Source organism: Otolemur garnettii, unplaced genomic scaffold, assembly GCF_000181295.1.
Source record: "Otolemur garnettii isolate 467f Iridium unplaced genomic scaffold, OtoGar3 scaffold00067, whole genome shotgun sequence".
NCBI lineage: Eukaryota > Metazoa > Chordata > Mammalia > Primates > Galagidae > Otolemur > Otolemur garnettii.
In genome coordinates, this window is record NW_003852462.1 from 3699390 (window position 1) to 3724217 (window position 24828).

The window sequence follows — 24828 nt, forward strand, 5'->3', positions numbered from 1 at the left end:
TAAAATTGGCAGTCTTTAAGGTGAAGGGAATGGCCTTCCCTAAGCTCACCAGCTTGGTTCAGTCAGACCTGTAGGGCCCACGTGGTTTGCTCCAAAAAACTCTTGCCTGACTCAGCCTTGCTTTCCCTTCCGTGTGATTCCTAAAGCGGTAGGTGGGAGAATGCCTTAGTGGAGTTAAGTTCACTCCCAACCAGCATTAGCTGCGTGGCCTGTGATGTCCTCTTGGGAAAGACACAAAGCTGAGTGAGAACCTTCCAACTACATGACTTTCTCACCAACAGCTAAGTGTTGACTTGGGATCCAGTGGCAGCCCCAGCCGGCCCAGCTCTCAGTATTACCTTGAGGAGCACAGGGACATGCATGAAGATGGTGGAGGTCATTTCTGGATGACACTGAGCTGAAAGGACAAAGCATACAGCAGGGCAGAGTCAGGGTTCTGAAAGGTCGTGGCAGGTGACAAGGGGCAAGTGAAGGGGCAAGAACTTTTGTATTAAATCCCGTAGTTTGTGTCCAAAAAAAAAAAATCAATATGTTCGTTTGATGGCCCCACCTGGCTGCAGCCCAGGTGAGCAATACCCAGGGTTTCAACTTTAGTTAGCAGCCTGCCCCGACTGAGCCAGCAAAGAAGCAAAGACCATCCTGGGCTGCTTCTTTGGGTTTTTGGTTTTTAGTTTTTTTAATACATATATGAAACAGAAAATTTACCATTTTAACCATTGTTAAGTGTGTAGTTTGCTATGCAACCATCACCATTATCTATTTTCAGAATTTTTCATCACTCCAGAGGCTCAAGCAATAACTCCCCAGATCTTTTTTTTTTTTTTGAGACAGAGCCTCAAGCTGCCAACCTGGGTAGAATGCCGTAGCATCACAGCTCACAGCAACCTCCATCTCCTAGGCTCAAGTGATTCTCCTGCTTCTACCTCCCAAGTAGTTGGGACTACAGGCACCCACCACAATACCCAGCTATTTTTTGGTTGCAGCCATCATTGTTTGGCAGGCCAGGGCTGGATTCAAACCTGCCAGCTCAGGTGTATATGGCTGGTGCCTAAGCCGCTTGAGCCACAGGTGCCAAGCCACCCTAGCCCTTCTAAGCTACCTCCTGTCTATGAATTTCACAGCCTATTTTTATAAATAAAGTTTTATTGGCACAGGGCCACACCATTCCTTTACTCATTGTTTGCGGCTGCTTTCACCCTACAAGGGCAGAGCTGAGTAACCACAGCAGAGTCTACCTGGCCCACAAAGCCTGAGGTATTTCTCTAGGTCCTTTATATCTAAAGGTTTGATGTCCCCTATTCTATGGGGTCCTGGCAACTACAGGGCTGTCATGCAGACAGAAGCTCAGCCCTGTTCTGGGCCACACCAGGGACACAACACCAGCCTGCCCAGGAGTGGGATGAACTGAGACAGGAGTGGCAGCCACCCTCATGTGGCACCGTTCACAGGACCCCCTGATTGTCACAAGAAGTCAAGGCAGGAAGCAGACAGTGTTAGTAAACCTAAGGTCACATGGCCAAGGACAGGCATTGTCACGGTCAGCCTCAGGTTTCCAGCCCTCCTGCTAGATGCCCTCTCTGTGACCTGACACTCTGTTTTCAGAAGCATGTGTCCAAGACTGGCTGGGTAATAAATATTTCATAAGAGTAGTGGCTGAGAGCCTTACCCGTATTATCTCACTTAATTTCCTATAACCCAGAGAGGTAGGTGTTACTGCCACTTCAGGGAAGCTGAGTCTGCGGGATATAAGCGAGTGCCAGAGGTCACATGTGGCTAGTAAGGGGGGGTCCCCCCAAGGCTCTTTGCCCCAAAGCCTGTGGCTGGCTCTCAGCTCTGGGGTAGCCATTCTGGGGTGAGGATGGAGTCCTTGTCCCTGGGGTGAAGGTGACAGGGAGGTGGCTTATATGTCTCCTAAGGTTCCTTCTGACTTTAGTTTCTGGTACTCTGATATTGGAAAGAAAAAGTTACAAAGTATAGGCTCATCAAAATAAACTAGGGTGCCCTGCACAGAGCACAAGTCTTTAGAAGCCACATTTTGAAGAATCACAGGGGAAAGACCCACCAGAGAGAGAGGGTGGAGGACATGGAGGGCCTACGCCCGTATACCCAGACACACAGTAGGGTTGCAGTGTTCTAGGGAAACAGCATATATTCACATAGGAAAACTGAAAGGAGGAATTACACCAAAATCATAACCTTAAAAAAATATAATAAGAAAAAAGCCCGGCCCTGCAAATCCAGATTCCCTCCTCCTCTTTCTTGTCTCGAGCCATCCGAGCTGCTCTCCTGGGTGTAACTGGAATTAAGTTTGTTTCTTCCCGTTTGCTTGAGGACAGGTGAGGTTAGGCCTGACATCCTGTGTCAGAGTCCTGATCCTGCTCCCTGGCAGGCCCTCAGGGGTCTGTGGTGGCGCAGACTTCTTCAGATTGCCCAGACTTCCCTCCCCTGTGGAGGGAACCAGGTGTGTTCAGGGCTGTTGAGCCCTTTGTTCCTAGTCTGTGAGCAGGAGGAGGAGTCCTTGCTAGAGTAAGGGCAGGGCAGAGCCCGGGGTAGTCAGGACAGTGGGGAGGTTCTGGGATGGGGACAGGGCAGAGCCCAGGGTAGTCAGGGCAGTGGGGAGGTTCTGGGGTGGGGTAGGGCAGAGCCAGGGGTAGTTAGGGCAGTGGGGAGGTGCTGGGATGGGGACAGGGCAGAGCCAGGGGTAGTCAGGGCAGTGGGGAGGTGCTGGGGCGGGGACAGGGCAGAGCCCAGGGTAGTCAGGGCAGTGTGGGGTGGGGGCAGGGCAGAGCCAGGGGTAGTTAGGGCAGAGGGAAGTGCTAGGATGGGGGCAGAGCAGGGGGGAGATAGTGGGAGTGGCACAACTAGAGGCCACCAGTGCCAGCTGACAGATGTCTCCATTCAACTCATGCTTGCAGAGACCCTGCCAAGTGCCGGGTCCCTGCCCACTTTCTAGCAAGGGGGACAGCTGGTGAGGAAGTGAGCACAGGATGGTTGAAAGTACTCTGAGGGCGTATGAGCTTCCTGTGGCTGCCTTAACAAACAGCCACCAACAGTGTGTCTCAAAGCAACAGAAATTTATTCCCCCACAGTCCTGAGGGCCAGAAGCCAAAATCAGAACCTCTGAGCCTAGACACAGGTGTCAGCAGGGCGTGCTCCCCCGGGGGCCCTCGGGCAGAAGCCCTCTTGCCTCTTCCAATTCTGGGGACTGCTGGCCTTCCCTGGCCCATGGACACATCTCTCCCATCTATGTCCCACAGTCACGTTCCCTTCTCCTCTGTCTGTGTCGAATCTCCATCTGCCTCTCCTCGGGTCAGCATTTAGGGCCCACTTAGGTAATCAGGACAATCTCCTATCTCAAAATCCATCATTTAATTCCACCTGCAAAGTCCTGTAACATTCACGGGTCACAGGGACCTGCGACATCAGGAGGACATTATTTAGTTGACCACAGAGAACAAGACAATAGAGAAAGGAGGGCTGGGCTGCAGGCCCCTCTAGCTACAGGGGGGTCAGGAGCTGAAAAACTGGGCCATGGGGTGCTGTAAGAAACAAGCATTCCAGGGGCCAAGGGGACAGCAGAGGCGGAGCCCTAAGGCCAAGTGTGGGGGGACACAGGGGTTCAGGAGACAGGGTCAGAGGTCAGGGACTTTGGCCACAGGAGGGTTTCAGCAGAGAGGAAATTTGACCTGCCTAAAAGGGTTCAGAGTGCACCTGCCTGCTGTGCCAGAAATAGCTGGTCAGGTGGGGCTTCTCAAAGTTTAATGCACACAAGACTCCTGGGACCTACTTAAAACTCAGGCCCTGATGTGGAAGATCTAGGGTGGAGCCTAGGAGTCTGCATTTTGGGTGCTGATGCTGCTGGTAATGGACCATGCTTTGCCTGGGGAGGGCTCAGAGGACAAGGACAGATGCAGAACAATTAGGAGACAACTGCAAGAAACCAGCAGGTAGCAGGTGGGGGCTCACAGCAGGGTGGGCACATGGAAGTGGGGAGAGCAGTCAGGTCTGTTTGCAAGGGGATGCTGAGAGTGGTGGCTGAAGTCTCACGCTGGAGTGGGAGGAAGATGAGTCAGGGAGGGTGGCCAGGGAGGGCAGGGAGCCACAGGCCCCCCTCCCTGCATACCAGTACCTCTGCTGGCAGCACCCCTCCCCACCCACTCTCCCCTTGCCTGCCCAGAAAAGTCCTAAACACCTTTCAAAACCCAGCCCTGGAAACTCCTCAACATCCTTTGCAACAATCTCCTCTGGAAACTCCTAAACATCCTTCAAAACCCAGCCCTGGAAACTCCTAAACATCCTTCAAAACCCAGCCCTGGAAACTCCTAAACATCCTTCAAACCCCAGCCCTCAGAATTTCAACAGTGCTACCACACAGGTAAACCTTGAATAAGCCAATCAGACAAAAGACAATGTAGGACTTCACTTATGTTATACAGACCAAAAAAGTAGAGTGGTGGGTCCCAGGGGCAGGCTGGGGAATGGGGAGTCAGTATTTGATGGGGATGGAGTTTCTGTTTAAGAAGATGAAAAAGTTCTAGAGGTGAATGGTGGTGATGGGTGTTTTTTGTTTTCTGGGGGTTTTTTGCTATATGTATTTTACCATAACTCTAAAAGCTTTTAAATAAATACAGTAAATTTATTTAACTTAAAGAAATTGAAAGAGATCTCCATAAGCTGGCATGAGTTGGTTTCCAGAATGTATTATAAGCAAAATTCAACCAAAGTTCAGGCTGACCACAGTATCCCTTCAAGTAAGAAAGGTGGGAGGAGGGTTGGCACCTGTGGCTCAAAGGAATAGGGCGCCGGCCCCATATGGCAGAGGTGGCAGGTTCAAACCCAGCCCCGGCCAAAAAACTGCAAAAAAAAAAAAAAAAAAAAAGGAAAGCGGGAGTAGAAGAAAACATACACATATCCTAAACACAGAAACCAAAATAAAAAAACAGAACCCTCAGCCCTGTCCTCTCAGACGCCCTGCAGGAAGGCCCTTCTGGGCCTTGCTGAGCCCTGGCTACAGGGGTGCATCCAGGACCTGATTCAGGACAGATGAGCACGTACCAGCTGTGTGTGCTGGAGCCTCAGCTGGGGAAGGGGCACATCCAAGACCTGATTCAGGACAGATGAGCACGAACCACCTGTGTGTGCTGGAGCCTTGGCCGGGGAAGGAGGTGCTGGGTAGGGTGAGATTCCTTGGAGCTCCCTTGGAGGGGCGCATCCAGGAGGAGGCTCAGAGGGCAGTAAGGCAGCCCCGTGTATTTGGGACCATGCAGGTGAGCTCCAGTGGGACCCAGCACTCAGCCCTGCAGGTGGATCCAGACAACTAATGGCCCAGCCCCCCCAGGGCTTCCTGACTCAAACCACAGCCGCTGACTAATCGGGGCTTAGCGCCAGGCTTGGCTGCACCTGCTGCCTGGAGTGTTTGGGGATTAGCACTGACCTCTCCAGGCAGGGAGATTTTACATACACACTACCCCCAAATACCCTGGGTTTCTGACTTCTCTTAAAAAATCAGGGTATCTGGTAGCACTGGGTCCCCCTTCCCACAGGCAGCGATTGGGCATGGGCCCTTCCCTCAGGGGTGTCCTCACAGGACACTGTCCTCACTCTCCACACCTGCCTGGCACTGGGGCCTCTAAGCTCAATATCAAGGGAACCTCTGTACCTGCCCTGGGCTCACTGGGGAGGGAGGCCTGGTACTCCAAGCTGAGCTTGGAACAGGGTGACACTCAGGGCGACAGCAACACATCCAGGGGGCCAGCAGCGTTCAGGGACACCTCCTGCTGCCTCTTAGTGGGAGCTGTCATGCTTACAGGTGGGCAGCCAGGCTCCTGGATACTCAGCCTGATTTGTCTTGAGGTACAAGCACATCCCAACAGCAGCTCTGTGAGCAAGGTCTGGCCAGTCGGCAGAACATTCAGACGGCAGCCGTTCCTCAGTCCTGCCTACAAGGCAGCCCCTACCACACGCCTCCCACACAGGGCTGGGGGGCAGGGCCCTGGCGACACCCTGGCAGGGCAGAATGGCTCTCAGCCCCACCATGTACGAACTTCTCCATCTACAAAAAATAATGTTATGGTCCTAGTGCAGGTGCCGAGATGGATCCAGTGGGAGAAAGCTGAACACACAGCTGAGGCTTTAATCATTCTGCAGAGATCTAGCAAGCCCCCGTTTCCCAGGGCTGCCATAACAAAGTACCACAACTTGGGTGGCTTAAAACAACAGAAGCTTTTGCTCTCCCAGCTCTAGAGGCCAGAGATCGGAAGTCACCAGGTCAGCAGAGGCTCCGAGGGAGAAGCCACTCACGCCCCTTCCTGGACTCTGGCAGGTGCCGGCAGCTCTCTCTCCAACCTCTGATGCACTTGTCACGGAGACTTCTCTGTGTCTGTGTCTTCCTTTTTTATAAAGACTACAGCCCTGGCTGAGGAAGGCTATCATCTTTATAAAAGATTCAGGGCCCACCCTGATGCAGTGTGACTTCACCTTAACTAATGACAGTCACAAAAGCCCTGTGTCCAAGTAAGATCACTCTCTGAGGTTCTATGTCAGCGGTTCTCAACCTGTGGGTCACGACCCACAGGAACAGTATTAAAGGGTTGCAGCATTAGGATGGTTGAGAACCACTGTTCTAGGTGGATGTGAATTGGGGGGGACACTATTTAACCCTGTATAAGTGCTAAGTCCTGTGATGGCCCAACTAGAGGGTCTATGCCCTCAAGAAATCCGGTCTGTGGGGTTGTTCCAGCCTTCACTTTGCTTTCTTAGTTCTTCTTAAGGGTCTATTACTAAGAGCTGCCTCCCTCCCTGTCCTGTATCAGGAGGGGGCACAGGAGGGCCAGAGAGGAACTTGTCAGGCCCCAGGTGCAAGGCCTGGCGTGAGGGAGGCCTCCCAGGCCTCGAGGGTCCTTCCTACTGGCAGGACAGCACCGGTGCTCTCGTTTCAGATGGCAGAGCAGCTGATGACCTTGGCCTACGACAATGGGATCAACCTTTTCGATACCGCAGAGGTCTATGCGGCCGGCAAGTACGTGTCTTTCCTGGTAGGGAAAACAGGTCCACAACGCCTGGGGAGGCCCAGAGCTCCTGGTATTCCTACGACTCGCATTCCCCAGAGTGTCCACTCTGCATAGCTTTACGAAGTATTGTTTTCTTGAGGGCTGGAGTCCCAGAGCACATGGACACAGGATCACTGGCTAAACACTCTGTGTGCCCCAGCCCTGGGGTGACCAGGCTCCCCCTGGTGCGACAGAGGCTGTTCTGTGATGAAGCTGTTCTCCTGGGCCCTCTTCAAGTACTGGTGACTTCCAGCCAGCCCCATGTGCCTGACATTTTCACATCTTAATGGTGCAGTTAGGGCTGCAGGGAGCACAGGCCCTCGTGGAGCTGCAGGAAGCTCTTCCCGTCTTGGCAGTGAACTTTCCTGCTCAATTATGTAGCAGCTCAGCCCTCCTCCGCCAGGGCCTGTTGGCTTCGTTTTAAAGACTGAATGTAATCAAATCATCCCCTCTCCTGCATCAGGTTTCCAAAAGTCAGCTTTTGTTTGTGAAATCATTTGTTGGCTCTCTCTTCGTCCTCCGTCTGGACCCCTCCTGCCTGGGTTGAGAGGAGTCCCTGCCAGCTGGGCGGGCTGCAGCCTGGCCTGCCATGCACCACGGCTACAAGGCCAGCACCTGCTTTTTGGGGCTCTGGGTTGTCACCTAAAGCCTGCAGTGGGGCCCAGAGTGCCACTGTGCTTAAGTCCTGACCCAGAGCCTGGCGAGCTGCCAGCCTAGAGGCCTCTACTAGGACCCCCAAAGCCCTCAGCTCCCTCCCACCACCTTCAAACCGGCAGCAGCTTCCCACCAAAATGAAGTTCTTTCCAGAAAGGCAGATGAGCTAAGCTGAGAGGTCAGAAGGCCCAGTACCTGCTGAGCACAGGGCATTGCCCACTCTGAGCCCCCTACCAGCCCCCTGGCCTGCCTCAGCTTCGGCTTGGCTGCCCAGGGGCTTGTGTAGGAGGCAGTCCGTGCAGCCCTCATGGATGGGGCCCAGCACACTCCAGTCACAGCAGCCACTCTCTGCTCTGTGTTGCTATCTGTGAGTCCATTTAACTGGACACCCAGGCTAGAAAGCTGGGCAACCACACCTGAGCAGCCTCAGGCTTCCCGGAAGCCAAGGACTGGGGGAGCACTTCCCCTCAGGGCAGAGTTGCTGTGGGCACACCTCTCTTCCTCCGCCCACTACTGCAGCCCCTCCATCTCACCCAGGGCTGAGCCTGCCTGCACACCCCCGCATTGCCTCAGCCCGCAGACACCCTCATGGGGGAGCTGCACTGCCTACAGGGGCAGCAGGGAGAAGCTGCTGTGGGCACAGAGCCTCGCTGACCAGGGTGGCAGAGACATGTATCGCTGACACTAGTGTCATGCTTCCCAGAGAGCTGTGGATTTCTGCGTCCTCCTGGATAGATGCAGGTCTGACCAATTCGCAGCCAAGGCCCCCAGCAACAGGCTTCAGTTAACTCATTCTCTGCAGCTCCTATACCCCCAGGACCACTGCCAGCTTGTCTTATCTTTCTCCTTTCCTGGCCCTTTGTCCAACAAATCAAGGACCAAGGAATAAAATGAGGAAGCCCAGGGCTGAGCAAGTTTTCTGTGCATCCTGGCCACAATGAGGAGCATTCCAAATGGATGCCACACAGCCTGCAATTCAGAGCCGGTCATTTCTTTTTTTTTTTTTTTTTTTTTTTTGGCCAGGGCTGGGTTTGAACCCACCACCTCTGGTATATGGAGCTGGCGCCCTACTCCTTGAGCCACAGGCACCACCCCAGAGCTGGTCATTTCTGAGTGGATGACTCGGGCACTTTTGTGATCGGAATGGAGCACAGGCATGGATCAGTCTCCACCCATTGTTTTTGCTCAGAAACATTTTGCTACAAGCAGAAAGTTCTTAAAAGTTTAATTCAGCACTGTAGTGCCAAGTGAGGCTGGAACAGCCTACCTGAGCTCCTGCCGGCCGGCATTCAGTGCAGGACCCAGAGTGATGCCAAGGGGAACAGGACAGCACAGCATCCGTCTCTGCTCTCCCAAAGTAGGAAACAAGAAGAACATACGTCGTGACCCGTCGGGCTCCTGTGGCCCTGGTCTCGGTTAGCGCAGAAAGGAACCAGGTGAGAAGCGGATTAGAAGTACAAGCCTGTGGAAGGCGGGCTAGCCCTTACTTTCCGGGTAGCCCCGAGCAACCTCCGCACCAGCCTTTTATTGAGCCAGAACAACACAGGTGAGGGGAGAAATTAACAATGACTACGTGCTGAGGGCACGGGCTCCTCCCACAAGGAACTCCTCGGAGGAATGGCCCGAGGTCCACGCCTCAGCTGCAGATCATCTTGCTCGGATGTTGGCGTCTCCTACAGACATACACACGTGGGCACACGTATGTGTATGTGCAGGCCCATCCTCTGGAAACAGAGGACCTGCCTGATAAATATTTCACTTTTAAAAGACACTTGTCTGGAAGTTTCTCCCACCTGACATGGCCAGGAATTTTCCCCAGAGAAATGAGATGCTGACCTTGCCAGGCAGGACATGGCTTCCGTCCTCCTGTGCATGCCATGGCCACTCCCAGCCCCCTCTGGCTGCTGCAGACCTCACCCCTGTCTGGAATGAGCTGCCAGGGGAGCCAGGGAGAGCCTTAGCCTGGCTCCCTGGCCCCACTGGCATTTTCATAGGGGGACCAGGAGGCCAACTGTCACAGCAGGGCGGGCTTGACTTCTCCATTCTGCTGTGATGAAATTCCGTGTCTCTCTTTCTCGTGCAGGGCTGAAGTGGTTTTAGGGAACGTCATCAAGAAGAAGGGCTGGAGGTAATAACTGCTCCACTCCCTCCACATCTGTCCCCACATCACACAGGGAAGGCGGGAAGCTTCTTTCCTGTTTAGCTACAGAGGGTCCCGGGTTCTGCCTTAGCAGCCCGTTGTGCAGTCTGGCCAAGACCTGCAACTCCCAAAGTTTTCTTGCTCAGAAGTGGGCAGGAAAATTCAGTTCCCCAAAGTCAAGGGGAGGCCAATTATGCTACCCACCTCCGCTCCACCTCTGCCCAAGCCCATCCCCAGGGACTCAGAGAGCCAAGGTCCTGGTCACAAAGTCTCAGGCCAAAAAGCTGGAAGTGTGAACCCCCTGAATGCCTCAATATGACAGAGGGTGCTGCCACTGAGGGTCAGGTGCAAGGTCCTTCTGCCCCATTGGCTGGAGCACTTAGGGCCACAGGAGCCAGGGTGCCCAAGAGGGGGGCGGCTCAGAGAGCCTGATGGACAGGGGTTAGACCCCACCCTCTACCTTATCCACAGGACCTTAGCTTCTGGATACCAAAGTATCTCAGCTTCTGGAGAACTTTGTCCCAGCCTGTAAGGGGATAAGTGTCAGACTTCCTGTCAGGGCTGTCCTGAGGGTCAGTGGCCCCAAGTCTGTAAATCACCTGCACAGCTCAGGGCCAGTAGTGACCTCCAGGGGCAGTCCCCAGCATAGATCCCAGCTGCGTGTGTCCCGCAGAGGTTGTGGAGCCCAGGGGTGGACCTGCAGCTCTCCCCTCCTGCAGGCAAGAGTCTCCACCCTCCTCGAGGCTGCTGGGCTCAGCTCTTGCCTATACCTTGGGGCTCCCAAGCCTCTGGCCACAGCTTTCTCTAAAGGGCCAAGGAGCTGTAGGGCCTACGATTTTCAGAAATGTCCGCAGATCTGGGCCTCCTATCCCTTCCCCTTTGACTCCCAGGACCACTGGCCAGGAAGCCCACTCCCTGTGGCTTGGATCCCTGACCCTCTTCTCTTGACCCAGAAAGGTTGTTTCTTCTTGACTGTAATTGATCCCAAATTAAATTCCTGCTCACCCCACAATTAAACGGAATTGCACATGTTGGCAAACGCCACTGCCCCTCCCAAGCATGGCGGCTGTTCCAGCCTTGATGTGCTGCTCTCTGGAACAACCCCTGACCCCGGTGAGAGACATCACAGCCGCAGGGCACTGAGAGGTCATGTCTCTCTCTCTCACACACACACCAGTATGCATATCCTCCCTTGGGAAGGGACAAGGTCAAATGTGGCTGGGCCATGGCCCCCATGCCACCAGCATGCAGCCTCTAGTGTGGCCATCGCCTCCTGTAGACGTCACACATGAAAATGGGCTCCTGCTCCTCCTTCTGCTCAAGCCCAAGACCTATGGGGTTCTCAGCCTCAGTCACCTAGCCCCTAAATACCAACAGCATTGCTGTGCCTGGGCCCACCGTGCTCCCTCGCTCAGTACCCCCAGGCTCATCCCCTGCTAGGCTTCCCCCCCACATCTTCTGAGACACCCGTCACTCCCGTCCCACAGGGGTCGGCCCCAACTGCTTGGCCCCTCTGCCTCTTTGCATCCTCGGTTCCTGCCAGATCCCACCAGAGCCCTGTCTACCCCCCAGCCCACACCTGGGCCCTGTGGGGCTTGGCTCTCGCTGCCCCCTCCACCCCACCCAAACCTACATGGGCCTCCCAACCCCCGAGCCCAGCCCCCTCCCGCATCCTGGGCTGGGCGTATCTCCTCTGCACTTGAGTCCCCACTGTCCCACTTAGGTGACTGCCTCTGGCTTGATGGGAGCCCCACCGCCCTGACTGGGCATGTGGTGCACACCAGAAGATGAGGCACCCACAGCACAGCTGGGTGCCCAGGAGGGGAGGCTTTCAGGACCCTGTGTGAGGGATGAGGGAGGCCCATTCAGCAGCTGAGCCCACTAACCCTCCTTCTCTTCTGTCCACAGACGGTCCAGCCTCGTCATCACCACCAAGATCTTCTGGGGTGGAAAGTAGGTGCAGCCGCAGGCCGTGTCTCTGCCTAGGCAGTGTCTCTGCCCCGGCCATCTCTCTGCCCGGGCTGTCTCTCTGCCCCGGCCGTCTCTCTGCCCGGGCTGTCTCTGTCTGGGCTCCAGCAGCCCATGTTCTTGAAGGCCCCCAACTTAGGAGCCCCTGGGGTGGGGGAGGAGAGTTGTCCTTGAGAAGGAGGGTGTGCCGGGCTCCATCAACACCCAGGCCCGGTGCTGTTTCTGTCCCCTGTCCTGAGTGTGCTGGTCTGGCCCTGTCCTTGCACCCCAGGCAGCGCTGGCAAAGCCAGCTGCTGTGACTGGTGGTCGTCCTTATTACGGGACACCAAATCCAGAAAAGCAGCTTGGGCTGAGTTTGCCTTTTACTCAAACCTCATTTAATTTTTATTTTATTTACGTGGGTTGTTCTTCTCCTTGACTGGAAAGGTATCATCATGAAAAGTCCGAAAAACACAGAAAATGTGTGAACTGCCCAAACCACTCCAAATTCTCTGGGCTGCTGGTCACCCCTGCTGGCTACTCATCCTCTCCAGGCATGGACAAATCTGGGCTCATAGAAATTATGAATATAATTCATCGTTAATTTTTAAAATTTTTTTGAGAAGTCCAAACCAAACCAAAGGGTAAAGGTGAAAAACAAAAGCCCCATTCCTGCCGCCGCCCAGCCCCCACCTGGGAGCACGTCCAGGCTCCCTCCGGGCCTGGGGAGCTCAGCCCTGTGGCTCTGACTTTCTACCCCCGAAATGGAACCAGACCGCTCACGGCGTCTGCTGGCCCACTGATTTCGCCTAATATTGCATCATAAACATTTTTCCCAAACCACTTTCAACATCACCACACTATCGGCCTGTTTTTCAGAGCCGAGACGGAGAGGGGCCTTTCCCGGAAACATATCATAGAAGGTGAGGCCTGTCTCTGTGTGTGTGGGTGGGGGGAGGCTCGCCCCACCAGTCACAACAGCAGAGGGCCCAAAGGTGGACACCAGCGCGCTGGTCTGACCCTCCCCTCACTGCAAGGAATGAGGGTAGCTCTGTGCTGGTCACAGAAAGGCCTCAGTTTCGATCCCAGCTCAACCTAACCCTGACTGAGTGGACTTGAGTAAGGGACATCTCTTCCCCAAGCCTCTGTCCCGCATGTGTAAAATGGGCTGGTGAAAGCATCCCACCCCTCCGGGGTTGCTGGGTATCCAGGAGAACCCAGGAAAAGTTGCTCATCACTTACTGGGAACCCTTAAGCACCACCCCGGAAGGACCCCACGGAGGGTGGCCGGTGTGTCCGGGCTTTCTCGTATTTCTGTTGTCCTCTTGTCTTTCCTATTCAAGTATTTGTCTTCAAAATAATACAGCACTCCACTAAACTCAGTTAGGGGACCTGGCTGCCAGTCACTCCCCACCTTCCAAATCCAACATGGTCACTCTGCCAAATGTTTGTCCTGAACAGCTCTGAGTACTAGTTTGTATGTTGAGACACGACTGGCCTTTCATGTGGCAGAGGACATACTTGTCCCTCCATGTGTGATAACAGGGCTCTCCACTTGCAACACCAGGAAGCTAAGGAGAAGAACCCGGAGGAGGGCGTGCTCCTGGGAGTCCCACTTCAATGGGTCCCAGGACACTGGGCCTGTGGTTCCCCCATACTTCCTCCTGAAGGGAGGCAGCCGACACTCACAGTGTCCACCAGCCGTCCTGAAGCTCCCAGATGGCAGGAGCCTCCTCACTTCCATCTCCCATCCCCTGAACCTGGCACAGGGAGGCCCCTGAAATGTCGGTGAAGACACGTTGGCAGCAGTAACGGCCCCCTGTCCTTTCCCAGGTCTGAAGGCCTCCCTGGAGCGACTGCAGCTGGAATATGTGGACGTGGTGTTTGCCAACCGCCCGGACCCCAACACACCCATGGAAGGTAGGTAGTCTGCCAAGCTGGCTAGCGGGGCCTGGCAGGTCCAAAGGACAGAGCTAAGCTGACAAGGGGTCTGAACCTGAGGCTCCAAAGACCACCGCCGGGCAGCCAGGCGGGTGCTCACAGGACGCCAGGCCTTGGGGGGTGGGAGGGGTGAGGGCTTGCCCAAGGTGGGGGCTCAGCCTGTGGGTGCCACCCCCCAGCCCACCCTTGCTCCACCCACGCTCCCTCCCCCCTTCAGCCGCAGTGAACTCTTCTCTCCTCTCAGCCACAGCTAAGGGCTCCGTGTGACGACTCTCGAAACTATTGCATTATTTTCAATTACGTTCTATTGAGAGGTTTTAGGGGTCCTTTTTGCTCTAGGGGATTTATTATTACATAGAGGAGAAAAAATGTTCAGTGCTTCAAAAAGGTTTCTTTGGTGTTTTTATTCTTTTGACTTCCACGAGCTCAGCACACCCTGTCCCCCGCCACGTCCCAGTGCAGGCACCTTGTCATTTATGCTTCGCTGCTCCAGGGACTTGGAAAATTAAGTTGTGTTCAAGTTATTTTTTCTTCATTTGTTTATATATATATACCATGTGTGGTATATATATTTATTCCTTTCTAACAAAATGAGTATTTGGTGCAGAGTGATTGGTACCTCCGTCCCTTTGTCACACCACACCTCTCAGTGTTCCCGCAACTATAAACTCTGGTCTCTTTAAATCTTTCTTTTATCACCAGGAGACCCATTTAGTTCCTCCAAGTCAAGGACATTCATCATAGAAGGTATACAGCACCCTTAGCCCAGCCATTGACTCCTGCGTCCGAGCTGCATTTTATGAGACAGTGGTTTTAACTTACGTGGCTCTTTCAGCCCCGTGACAAACTTCTCCATAAAATGCACCAAGGAGGGGGAGCTCCCTATGAGAACATCTTGCAAGTGAAGGAAAAGCCAAGCAGTGTCGGATGCCTCCATCCCCCACCCAATTCACGCTGCCATTTCATCCCTGTCCTTCCGTGCATGGTCCCCCAGCCCCAGGCTTGCATTGCTGTGATCCACGGTGGCCGGCCAGCTGTCTGCCGGGGCCACCTCTTGATCGAGGGTGCTGTGATCCCTGCCTGGAACCTTGACCCCGGAAGGTGCCACGGGAAGAGTTGGGAGACCAGGTTTCCACAGGAGCACACACCTGTCAGAGACCCCAGAACATTTGGCCCCCAGCAAGTCTTAACTCCTCCTCCCAGCACAGCCACCTTCCCTCTCTTTGTGACCAGACCTCTCCACCAAAACAGAGTCATTTTCCTCCTCAAAGAATAACTAAGGACCTGGCAGAATTCTGAGGCCAGAGGCAGCCTTGGCCCTCCCGTTGACCGACAGCCCCAGGAGCCCACCCAAGGGCTGGCACGGTTTCTCTGGGATGGGGCTGTGTTCCACATGGAAGGCCCTCACCTGCCAGTGGGCACTGCCACTCAGCCCCCCCCCCCATGAATTATTTGTGACACAGCAGGAAGTGCCATAGGTTTGGACAGAAGCTGGAAGAATGCCATCCTCCTGCTTCTATTTAACACCGTTAAATATTGAGGTGAAGGGGGCAGCGCCTGTGGCTCAAAGGAGTAGGGTGCCGGCCCCATATGCCAGAGGTGGCGGGTTCAAACCCAGCCCCGGCCAGAAACTGCAAAAAATAAAAAAATACATATTGAGGTGAAGGATAGCTGTCCCTCACTGTCCCAGGAGGGGCACTGACGTCAGCTCTGGACAGAGATGCAGAGGCCCCATCCAGCCTGCCTCTGCCCAGGACCTTCCAGGGAGCCCAGGGCCCTTTGCTGGGGTCCCTCCCCCTCAAGATAGCCAGAGGTTCAAGCAGACCCTGCCTGTCGGGTCAGGGGTCCCATCATTGCATGGGAGAGGCACCTCAGGGCACCACGCAGTCTCACTGGCTGGGGTCTTGGTGACCAGAGAGAGCCGGGGGGCGGGGGGAACAGTGCGAGGGAGTGGGGCGGCCTTGGGGGGCCCTGCTTCCCTCTCTCTGGCATGTGGACCTGAGCCTTGGCTGAGAAGAATCGGGAAGGTGTGCTGCATGGCAACAGGTGCCCCCAGAGTGTTTCTAAAAAAAGCTTAATGAGAAGGTCAGAAGCCTCAGCCCAGGGTCAGGTTGTGGTCCCTCTTCTCGGACCCCAGCTCCTCCTCAGATCTTTCTGCCTGGCACTGTCCTCCTCAGAGTACATTGGTGTTGGCAGTCAGAGTGGGCAGCCCAGAGGGTGTCCCCGGATAGGCTCGGACTCCCTCCCAGAACTCCACCTGTGCATGGGGCAGGGAGGACTCTCAGGAGCCCCTCTCCCTGTCCTTGGGAGGAAGCAGAGGCCAGGGCTAGGTCTGCAGCATGGAAGCTGAGTTGTGTCGTTCTAGGGGTCCAGGTGAGCCTGCTGAGGTGCCACCCAGAGCTCTAGCCCTTGGGAGGCCCTGGGGTCCACTCAGGCTGGACCTCAGCCAATAGGGCTCTCAGGGGCCTGGGAAGGGTAGGAAGTGACACCTCAAAACAGGGTGGGCGGCAAGCTAGCACTGCCACTCAGTGTGGGGAGGTGTTCCTGGCCTCGCTGCCACCCCGCAGTGGAGCTGTCAGAACAAGCCCAGCACTCTCCATCTCCCCTTCCAGGCCTCCCACCCCAGCCACCGTCAGGGACCTCAGCTTCTCCGGCTCAGTGGCAAATGAGGGGCTGGGCAGTTAGGGAGAGATGGGGATTTTCAAGGGTCAATGTTACCGCACTGTTTTTAGAAACACTTGTTCTTCCTCTTTACTTCCAATTCTGCCTTGGGCAGTAACTTGCAAGCACTGTATCGGACCGATGGGAAACCGGGTGGATCAGCCCCTCACCCCGCAAGACTAAGAGGCATTTGAAATTTGAAAATCTGAGGCCAAGGTGTTTTTAAAACCCCAACGTCCCTGTGAGGCTGAAACAGTGGAGGGAGGAGCTATCACTAGCAGGTTTTTATGTCTCAAAAACTTGTTCAAACACTGGGAGGAATCTGTCCCGTATCTGGGACGAGGGTCTGTTTTCTCTTACCTAAAAGGTGGTGTGGAGTTTCAGTGAGTTAGCCCTCGGGGCAGTGTGTCTCAGCTGTCCCACAGTCAGGCTGCACCTCCTGTCTACTGCAGGCCTTGGTCCCTTAGAGGAAGAGCACCAGACCCTGTAACCCTCGGGCCATCCCGTGCAGGTGCTGGGCTGGTTTGAGAACCTGGGCTGTGGTCCACGCCTACTCTGGTTCAGTGAATATGAGGGGACTCATCCCTGCAGCCCCTCTCCATCCCTGCAGATACCATCATTCCCCAGCCAGTCAGTTCTCCACACAGCCAACAAAATCTGGGACAGCCGGAAGTAGGAGACCAGAAAGATGTCCGACTGTGTTTCCTTCCTGTTGCCTTTTGCCAGTTTGATCATGGCCTTGATCCGTTCATCTGGTCCTTGCTGAGTGATCGGGGTCCCCCATTCTTCTCCAAACTGGAGAATGCCCCATTCCAGAGTCTCAGTCTTTGATCTCACCTCGTCCTCATTGCTCTCATCTAACAGACAAGTCACAGTCCAGCCATGACCCAGTTTCAGACTCCAAAGGCCTGTAACTAGATGGGGAGATACTCTCAAGACCAGCTTCTTGGATGGCGGCTCACTTTTCTCTTTCATTTGGGAAAAGCTCTCCCACGCCCATGTTCGGAGCTAGGAAGTACACTGCTTGCAAGACGTCCTTGCAGTCCCCACCCTCCTCCCGGCATCCTGCCTGTATTTGCAGAACATCCCCACGCTGGGCTCCATGCCCCAGATCCCCCCACACCTGCAGTTTCTTCTCTTATGACAGAGACCGTTCGAGCCATGACGCACGTCATCAACCAGGGGATGGCCATGTACTGGGGCACGTCACGCTGGAGCTCCATGGAGATTATGGTATGGGCTGCCGTGTGCACGGTGTGGGCCACTTGCAGAACATTCCGATGCCCCTGCACAGCCTGCGCCCTTGGTCCCAAGTGCACAGATAACTGAGTCCTAGGCAGAGAGATGGTGCTGGAATGTGGTGGTGGTGTCTGTAGGCCCTGCAGACAGGGGTCTTAGTTGGAATCCTGACACTGTGTGGTCTGGACAGCTGGCGTCACCTCTCTGAGCTTCGTTTCCCCTCTGTAGAACGATCCTGGTAACATGACCCCTCATGGGGCCGCTCTGAAGATTCTCTGAGAGAACCAGTGTGACGCTCTAGGCAAGGTGCCAGAGTTTGGGAAGCCCTCGGCAGCAGGGACACTGTTCACCACTCATGTTAGGTTCTGGGGATGTTCCAGGTGCTGCCAGATCTAAGGGCTTCCTAGGGACTAACTCCCATGAATCCCCACGGTGCAGTAGTGCTACTGTCATGCTGTTTTACAGATGTGGACATTGAGGCACAGAGAGATTAAGTAACATACCCAGGGTCACAAAGCTCAGGTCAAGAATGACACCCAGTCATGTGACCCAGAGCCTGGGCTGCATCAGAACGTGACTCAGCTATTAGGATCTGGGGCTTCCATCTCATAATCTGTGGTGTTTCCCTTTGCCCACATTTTCAGGAAAGTGTCCCACTAATTGTCATTTCCCACCATAGGAAATTCCCCAATTTCCCACTAATTGTCATTTCCCAGAGGCTGCGGGTGGGGGATGTTTCTTGATATTTCTGGGGTCTCCAGGGAAGAGTCAGCATCAGCAGGGTGGCCCTACTCTCAGAGGTATAGAGTGGGACCTGGAGAGGGAAAGGCTGGGGTCCCCTCCTGCAGAGTGAGAGCAGAGGCCTGGGGCAGCACCACCCCAAGGTGCCCACTGCCCAGCTCCTGTGCCCACCTGCTGCCCCTGGCACCCTGCTGTCCCTGAGAGGCATTCCTGTTTTACAAAAGACGCTCAGCAGGATCTCCACCTCAGATTAAACACATTTGTGGAAGCCTCCCTGTTAATCAGCCTGTGGTATTTGTGGCATTAGTGAGCATTTATTTGGCATTTCTTGAAGCCGCCTGGAGCCAGCACTGAGCTGGAGGAGGCGTCAGTATCATTATTCCCATTTTACAGATGAGAAAGCTGAGTCTCAAACCAGAGGGGAAAAGGCCTCTTGGACAGCAGGGCTTTGCCAGGAGTCTGGCACACAGTGTCAGATGGGAGTTGAGGGAGAGTCTGTATAACCCAGGCCTTGAGCTCCAACCCCCGGAAATGGGCGGATGTTCACTACTGTCTCCTGACCTGGGGTGTCCTGACCTGCCGTCATCCTGGATCTGGGACCCCAGAGTAGCAATCAAGGCAGAAATGGTAACAGCACATCCAGCAGGCCCAGTGCCAACAGGGCTCTATAGTGAGGCCTGAGAACAGCCTTGACTAATTTGGGGAAACTGAGGCCCAGTGCCCAAGGCCACTCAGCCAGTACGTGCCAGACACCACTGTACTATTGCATGGTGCTTCCCAGACCTTTCAGCCTTGGGGTCCCCCATGTGCCCCCTTTGCCCAGCTCACCACAGGAAAGCTGTGTGCGGGGTGGGGGTCAGCAGGCCAGCCATGTCCCAGGGCTGCCTTTGTGTCCTCTCACCTGCTACCCGCAGCTCTCCAGGCCCACTGACAGGCAGGGGCCATCGGGGCCCCTTTGTGCCCCACAGGAGGCCTACTCGGTGGCCCGGCAGTTCAACCTGATCCCGCCCATCTGTGAGCAGGCTGAGTACCACATGTTCCAGCGCGAGAAGGTGGAGGTGCAGCTGCCCGAGCTATTCCACAAGATAGGTAGGCACTGCCCCGCCGCCTGCCCACCTGCCCCACCAGGCCCAGGCCTGACTCTGCCCGGTTTTCTCCTCTCCAGGAGTGGGCGCCATGACCTGGTCCCCTCTGGCCTGTGGCATCGTTTCCGGGAAGTATGACAGTGGCATCCCACCCTACTCGAGAGCTTCCCTGAAGGTGAAGGCGTGGCCAGGGAGGGGGAGGGCACAGGCAGAGGACAGGCATTTTGGAGGGTAGGGGGGCACCTTTTGGCAGACTGCCTTGGTGCTGGGCGAGGGCTTCCCTGGGCTACAGCTGCCCTCACCTCTCATGCTGGTACTGTGGCATGAGAACATGGAGCCCCTTCTGGCCTGACCCCATGTCTAGAGGGGCTGCCCACCCTGTGGGACCTGCCCCAGATGGGAAGGGCCCTTCATATACCCCCACCTCTGCCCCCACCCCAATATGCATATCATGGACTGAGTCCACCAGTGACATTTGAGGTACCCCTTCCCCATATTCTTTCCCACTCTCTGCCATCACTAAGACCCTGGGGGCTGCAGAGCTTCACAGCATTGACCCTGGGACAAGTGCCCTTCTGTCACACATACCTCTGGAGGACCCCAGACTGCAGGAATATAAAGCGGGCAGCAAAGGCCTACCCAGCCAGGACAGACCCGCCTTGGAGCCGCTAGGGAGGGGAGAGGGCTCCTCTGGGCCACAGTGGGCAGCCAGCACTCCTGACACCCAGGGTCCCTGGGAGTAGGGCAGGGAAGCCCTCACCTCCTTGTCCTGGCTTGGGTGTCCACGTGCACCTGTAGATGGCACTCAGAGTGTGGGCAGGCCTCTCTCCCTCCTGCCCACCCTGACACAGGGTGGGTGCTGCCCTGGCTTTAAGACAATAGCTGCTTTTCGGAGAAGGATCTAGAAGGAACATAGATTGTCACCATCTGCATGTGGGGCCCAGGTGACCTGCCCTCACTTGTGGCTGTGCCCTGCCCCCCACCCAGGGCTACCAGTGGCTAAAGGACAAGATCCTGAGTGAGGAGGGCCGACGCCAGCAGGCCAAGCTGAAGGAGCTGCAGGCTATCGCCGAGCGCCTGGGCTGCACCCTGCCCCAGCTGGCCATAGGTGAGGGGACTCTGGGCAGAGTGGACTCTTGTGCACCTGGGGAGATGGCAGGGGTTTATGAAGGTCCAGGCTGCAGTGTTTGCCAGTTGGCTGTGGGTAATGGGGCCAAGGGTCACCATGGGGCCAGCATCCCCAGGGAGAGAGGTAAGAAAGCCCTAAACAAGAGCCTCCACTGGCCGCAGGTAACAGGGCTCTGGTGGCAGTCGGGACCCATGTCCTAGGGGAAATGGCGGGAGTTCCTGAGGGCTTTGGCCACCTCCTCCATAAGCCAGCCATGGGTATTGGGGCCCCAACATCCATGGAGAGAGGATGGGGGCCCTGGGCTCTTGGGCCACCTCTCCACTGCTTGGGCAAGGCCCCCACCCAGCACTGTTGAGCTTCCTAGGGCCCCTCAACCCCCAGGCCCGGAGGCTGGGTCTTTCCAGCCCAGTCAGCCATAGGCGGGGTCCTGCGGAGGGCGCCTTCCTCTCTCACCTTGGCTATTGCCTCTCCAGCCTGGTGCTTGCGGAATGAGGGCGTCAGCTCTGTGCTCCTGGGCGCCTCCAACGCAGAGCAGCTCATGGAGAACGTGGGAGCGATTCAGGTGAGTGCGAGCAGAGCTCCCACCCAGCTGGGCCTTTGTCCAGCACGTCCGGTGGGCTGAGTGCCAGGTGTCGTCCTACTAGACACTTGGGGTGCACCCCCAAACCATCGCTGTGGGAAAGCCAGAGATGGGGGGCTGGGGGCAGGGAGAGGTGGTGCTGCAGACCTAGGTTCACAAGGGGCTATCCAGTGGACAGTTGAGAAAGTGGCATTTGAGCAAAGGCTTGAAGAGTCATGGAGTGAGCTGTGCAAATGCCGGAGGCGCATGGCGGGGACTCTGGGCAGCAGAAGGGCTCTTGGGCCACCACAAAGGCCCAAGAAGATCAAGAGGCCCACAGGAAAGGGCAGAGGGCAGAGAGGCACAGATGGGCAGGTTTCTTCTGAGTGGGGTCGGAGCTGAGGGAAGATTTTGATCCCAAGAAGGTCATGGTCCAACTTAGCTTTTTAAAGGAGCATGATCAGTGGGGCAAGATTCAGGAAGCCCAAGCCCAAGCAGCATGACACCCACCTGCTTCAGACGTGCCGGGAGCAGGTGGGCCCCGACCTGCAGAAGGTCTGGAGGGACACTGCCCCACCACCTCCACAGGCCAGGCGGTCTTGGTGAGGAACTCTGATTGGTCCCTGTCCTTGCACACAGGTCCTTCCAAAACTGTCGTCTTCCATTATCCACGAGATCGATAGTATTTTGGGCAATAAACCCTACAGCAAAAAGGACTACAGATCCTAAGATGCCCCTGCCGCCTGCTCAGACAATCTCCGTCCCCCTCCTAGTCTTTGTTTGCTCGCTTACGCTGTTCTGAAGCCAACTGGAGAGTGTGGTTCGCATCAAAGAGAAAACACCACGCTGTGATATCATCAGGAAATTACCTCCCACGTCCATGCCAGACACCACCGCTGCTTCTCCAGATCACGTCAAGTCGGATTTGTGCCCGAGACAGCACTGGTTAGGAAGGACGTTCAAGCAGCCCCACCCCAAGCCCTGTCGCCTCTGCTTGTCCTCCAAGAAAAAGCCACCAAGCTTTCTCCCAGCCACAGCCCTTCATGGAGATGCCCCAAGTCAAGGCCTGGTTGGGTCTTCAGGGCAGGCAGGGCTGGCCTCTCCTCTGCCAAGAACCCCTGTCTGGTGTTGGTGGAGGGGAAGAGGGTGTAGCCCCCCAGGGGCCTCCTCTGCCAGGGCTCTGCTCCTTAGGGTGGGGCTTCCCCAGTGGGGGTCTTCCTTAACCTCCCTCTTTCCAAGGGCTCCAGGTACTTTCTGGGGGGCTGACCCCCTCCAGATTCCTCTCTATCCTTCTCTGCCCTGACCTGCCCACTGGACCTCAGCAGGGTAACGCCTACCCAGCTGGCCCTTGACACCCCCACCCTTGTTGGCAGGGGCAGGGACCCCCAAAGGAGTGGCTCTGTGGTTTGGGACCCACAGAAGTTCAGGGCTGTGAAGGCTAGTTCACTGTCCGATGGTCCTCCCCACTGCACAGCAAAGGCACCCATCTCAGCAAGGCCTGGAGCACTTGGGACAGGCCCAGAGAAGTGGGTCCCTCTGTCCTTGCCCTGCAAGGCCCTATGGCTGTGCACTCTGAGCTGGACCGTAGCTGCTGACCACACACGGGCAAATGGCAGCAGGCCATTTGGTTCCTCTTGGTTCCTCTTGGTTCCTCTTGGTTCACCTGTGTGATCCAAGGCCCTCCCCCAAGCCACCCCACCCCAGCTTCTGTTGTGCAGAGAGAAGATGCTTAGACCCCTCCAGTAAAGGAAGGCCCCTGGGGTTCTTGGAGCTGTATATGCAGGGAGGGCTAGGGTTGGTACCCCCAGCAGCACCCTACAAAGTAGGAAAAGACTTCAGGGAACCTCTCCCTAGAGAGACTGGGGCTGACCATTCCCTTCCACGCCCCCCAAGCCTCCACCCAGAACAGATTGGGGAGAAGGAGGGAGTGCAGGACAGGCCCAAGTGTCAGCCCCTTTGTAACCCCAGGCAGGGGGAACACTGACACAGTAACCCTGTAGGCAGGAGCAGGGCATCACAGAACCTGCCCCCACCCCCAGCCTGCTGGCTCCATAGGGGACCCTGTGCCTCCTGCCCCCATGTGTCCCTCTAGAGAGGCACAGCTTCTGCCTTGCCCACAGAGGGGCTGCTGTTCCAAGCAGGCCCCTCCCCGCCCAGTACTGGCCAAGCCAAGGCCTGGAAACCACTGTGAGAAAGCCTCACACCCAAGGGGAGGTTGGGGGGGGGGCAGGGAGAGTGTGGCCTTTCCCAGCCCATCTTCCTGCTGACCCCTGAGTCTAGGACCTTTGCCCTCCTCCTAGACCAAACCCCTGGGGGTCCACCAAGACCTGCCACAAGTTTCTCCAGAGTAGCCCTGGGGGGTGGGGGGTGGGGAGGAGCAGTGCCTCCCCAGCATAGATCCAGGCCTATGGCACAACCATGAGGTGCCTGTTCCCAGGATAGCCTTGCAGGGGCAGGTGCTGCCAGAAAACCAGATGGCCCTCTCCTCGCCAGCAGGGCCCCATCCACACAGCTGCCCTGGCCCCACTCACTATTAGAAGATGGACCCAGAGTGTGTGGGTGCCTGGGGTGGGGCTGCTGCTCCCCATGAGCCACACCTAGGGGAGCTGAGTCCCAGAGGGAGGCAAGAGCCCCAGGGTGAGCTCCGCCCAGGCCCAAGTGTCCAGAGCCAGGATGCAGGCAGACTCCTGGCCCGGCACTGCCCACAGTGGGTTCTGGGGGGCTGTTTCTTCCACATCCACTGACAGGGAGGGCAGGAGCTTTGTTTCCTGGGGGCGGGGTCCCCTGGCTCAGGAGAAGCTGGGGGAGGGAAAAGTGTCAAGTGGGGCCATAGTGGGAGGACCACGGCAGTCAGAGCCCAGAGGGTAACACTGGCCCTGGCTGGGCACAACCTGTGGTCGGACCCTAGGTCCCCACAGGGCTTTCCTCCCATCTCCCATCCTTGTCCAGTCATGTAAACAATGTGCTTCTCTCGCCGGTTTTTTAAAATGACTGTGGTTCCTCAGCTGATCGCATTCCCTATGTAGGCAGAGACTGCCACCTGCCTCGAGCTTCCAAAGGAGACTCAGACCGAGACATACCACCTTAACTATGGAATGACAAAATAAAGCCCAAGCCCTAGGCCTCTGCGTTTTTCTGCTCCTCTCATTTCCTCGGGGTCCGGGATGGGCTGAGAGCACCACGGAAGGGCAGGGAGAGGATGCCAACTGCAGGGGCTCCCCCAAACCTGAGCCTGCAGCCAGGGGTGGGAGGAAAAAGCTCATGGGAGTGGCAGAGATCAAGGACCGAGGGTAGGTGATGGGGTGCTTAGGAGACCAGCCCCCATCTCTCCCAAGAGATTCAGCCCAGAGCCTCACAGAGGGTGGGGGTGCCACTCCCACGCCCCCAACACACACATTCTCTTTTCTCATCTCTGAGGACCCAAGGATGGTTGCTGGGAGGCCAGCAACCTTGGGGGGGCCCTCAGGGGCCCAGCTAGCGCTATTCTTACCATGACAGAGGATGGACCCAGCGGATGTCCTGTCATATTTGGGGGTATAGGTAAGAGGGGCTCCAACCCAGCACATCCCTGCTGCCTAGGGGCCCCTCCTTCCCAATGCACCCCTGAGCCTGTGAACCGTAATTGCCCAGGGCAAGCCTTGGGGGATAAACCTTCAGAAGCCACCCTCTCCCCCATTCTAAAT

The 24828-nt window shown here is 56.1% G+C and overlaps 1 protein-coding gene across 7 annotated transcripts in view; it reads left to right on the forward strand.

Moving 5' to 3' along the window:
* Positions 1 to 22385, forward strand: part of KCNAB2 (potassium voltage-gated channel subfamily A regulatory beta subunit 2) — an 88603-nt gene extending 66218 nt beyond the window's left edge. For 2 of the 7 annotated variants that reach the window (XM_003793220.3, XM_012807300.2), the window contains 11 exons: positions 6939 to 7018; positions 9787 to 9831; positions 11752 to 11796; positions 12670 to 12713; positions 13624 to 13710; positions 17540 to 17625; positions 19341 to 19461; positions 19538 to 19632; positions 20445 to 20565; positions 21060 to 21148; positions 21785 to 22300. In XM_003793220.3, the coding sequence (XP_003793268.1) occupies positions 6939 to 7018; positions 9787 to 9831; positions 11752 to 11796; positions 12670 to 12713; positions 13624 to 13710; positions 17540 to 17625; positions 19341 to 19461; positions 19538 to 19632; positions 20445 to 20565; positions 21060 to 21148; positions 21785 to 21874 (903 nt within the window). In that variant the 3' untranslated portion in view covers positions 21875 to 22300. Of the gene's footprint in view, positions 1 to 6938; positions 7019 to 9786; positions 9832 to 11751; positions 11797 to 12669; positions 12714 to 13623; positions 13711 to 14433; positions 14479 to 17539; positions 17626 to 19340; positions 19462 to 19537; positions 19633 to 20444; positions 20566 to 21059; positions 21149 to 21784 lie in introns of all 7 variants that reach the window. The other 5 variants (XM_012807299.2, XM_012807297.2, XM_012807296.2 and 2 more) reach the window with 4 other exon arrangements.
* Positions 22386 to 24828: the final 2443 nt, after the last annotated feature.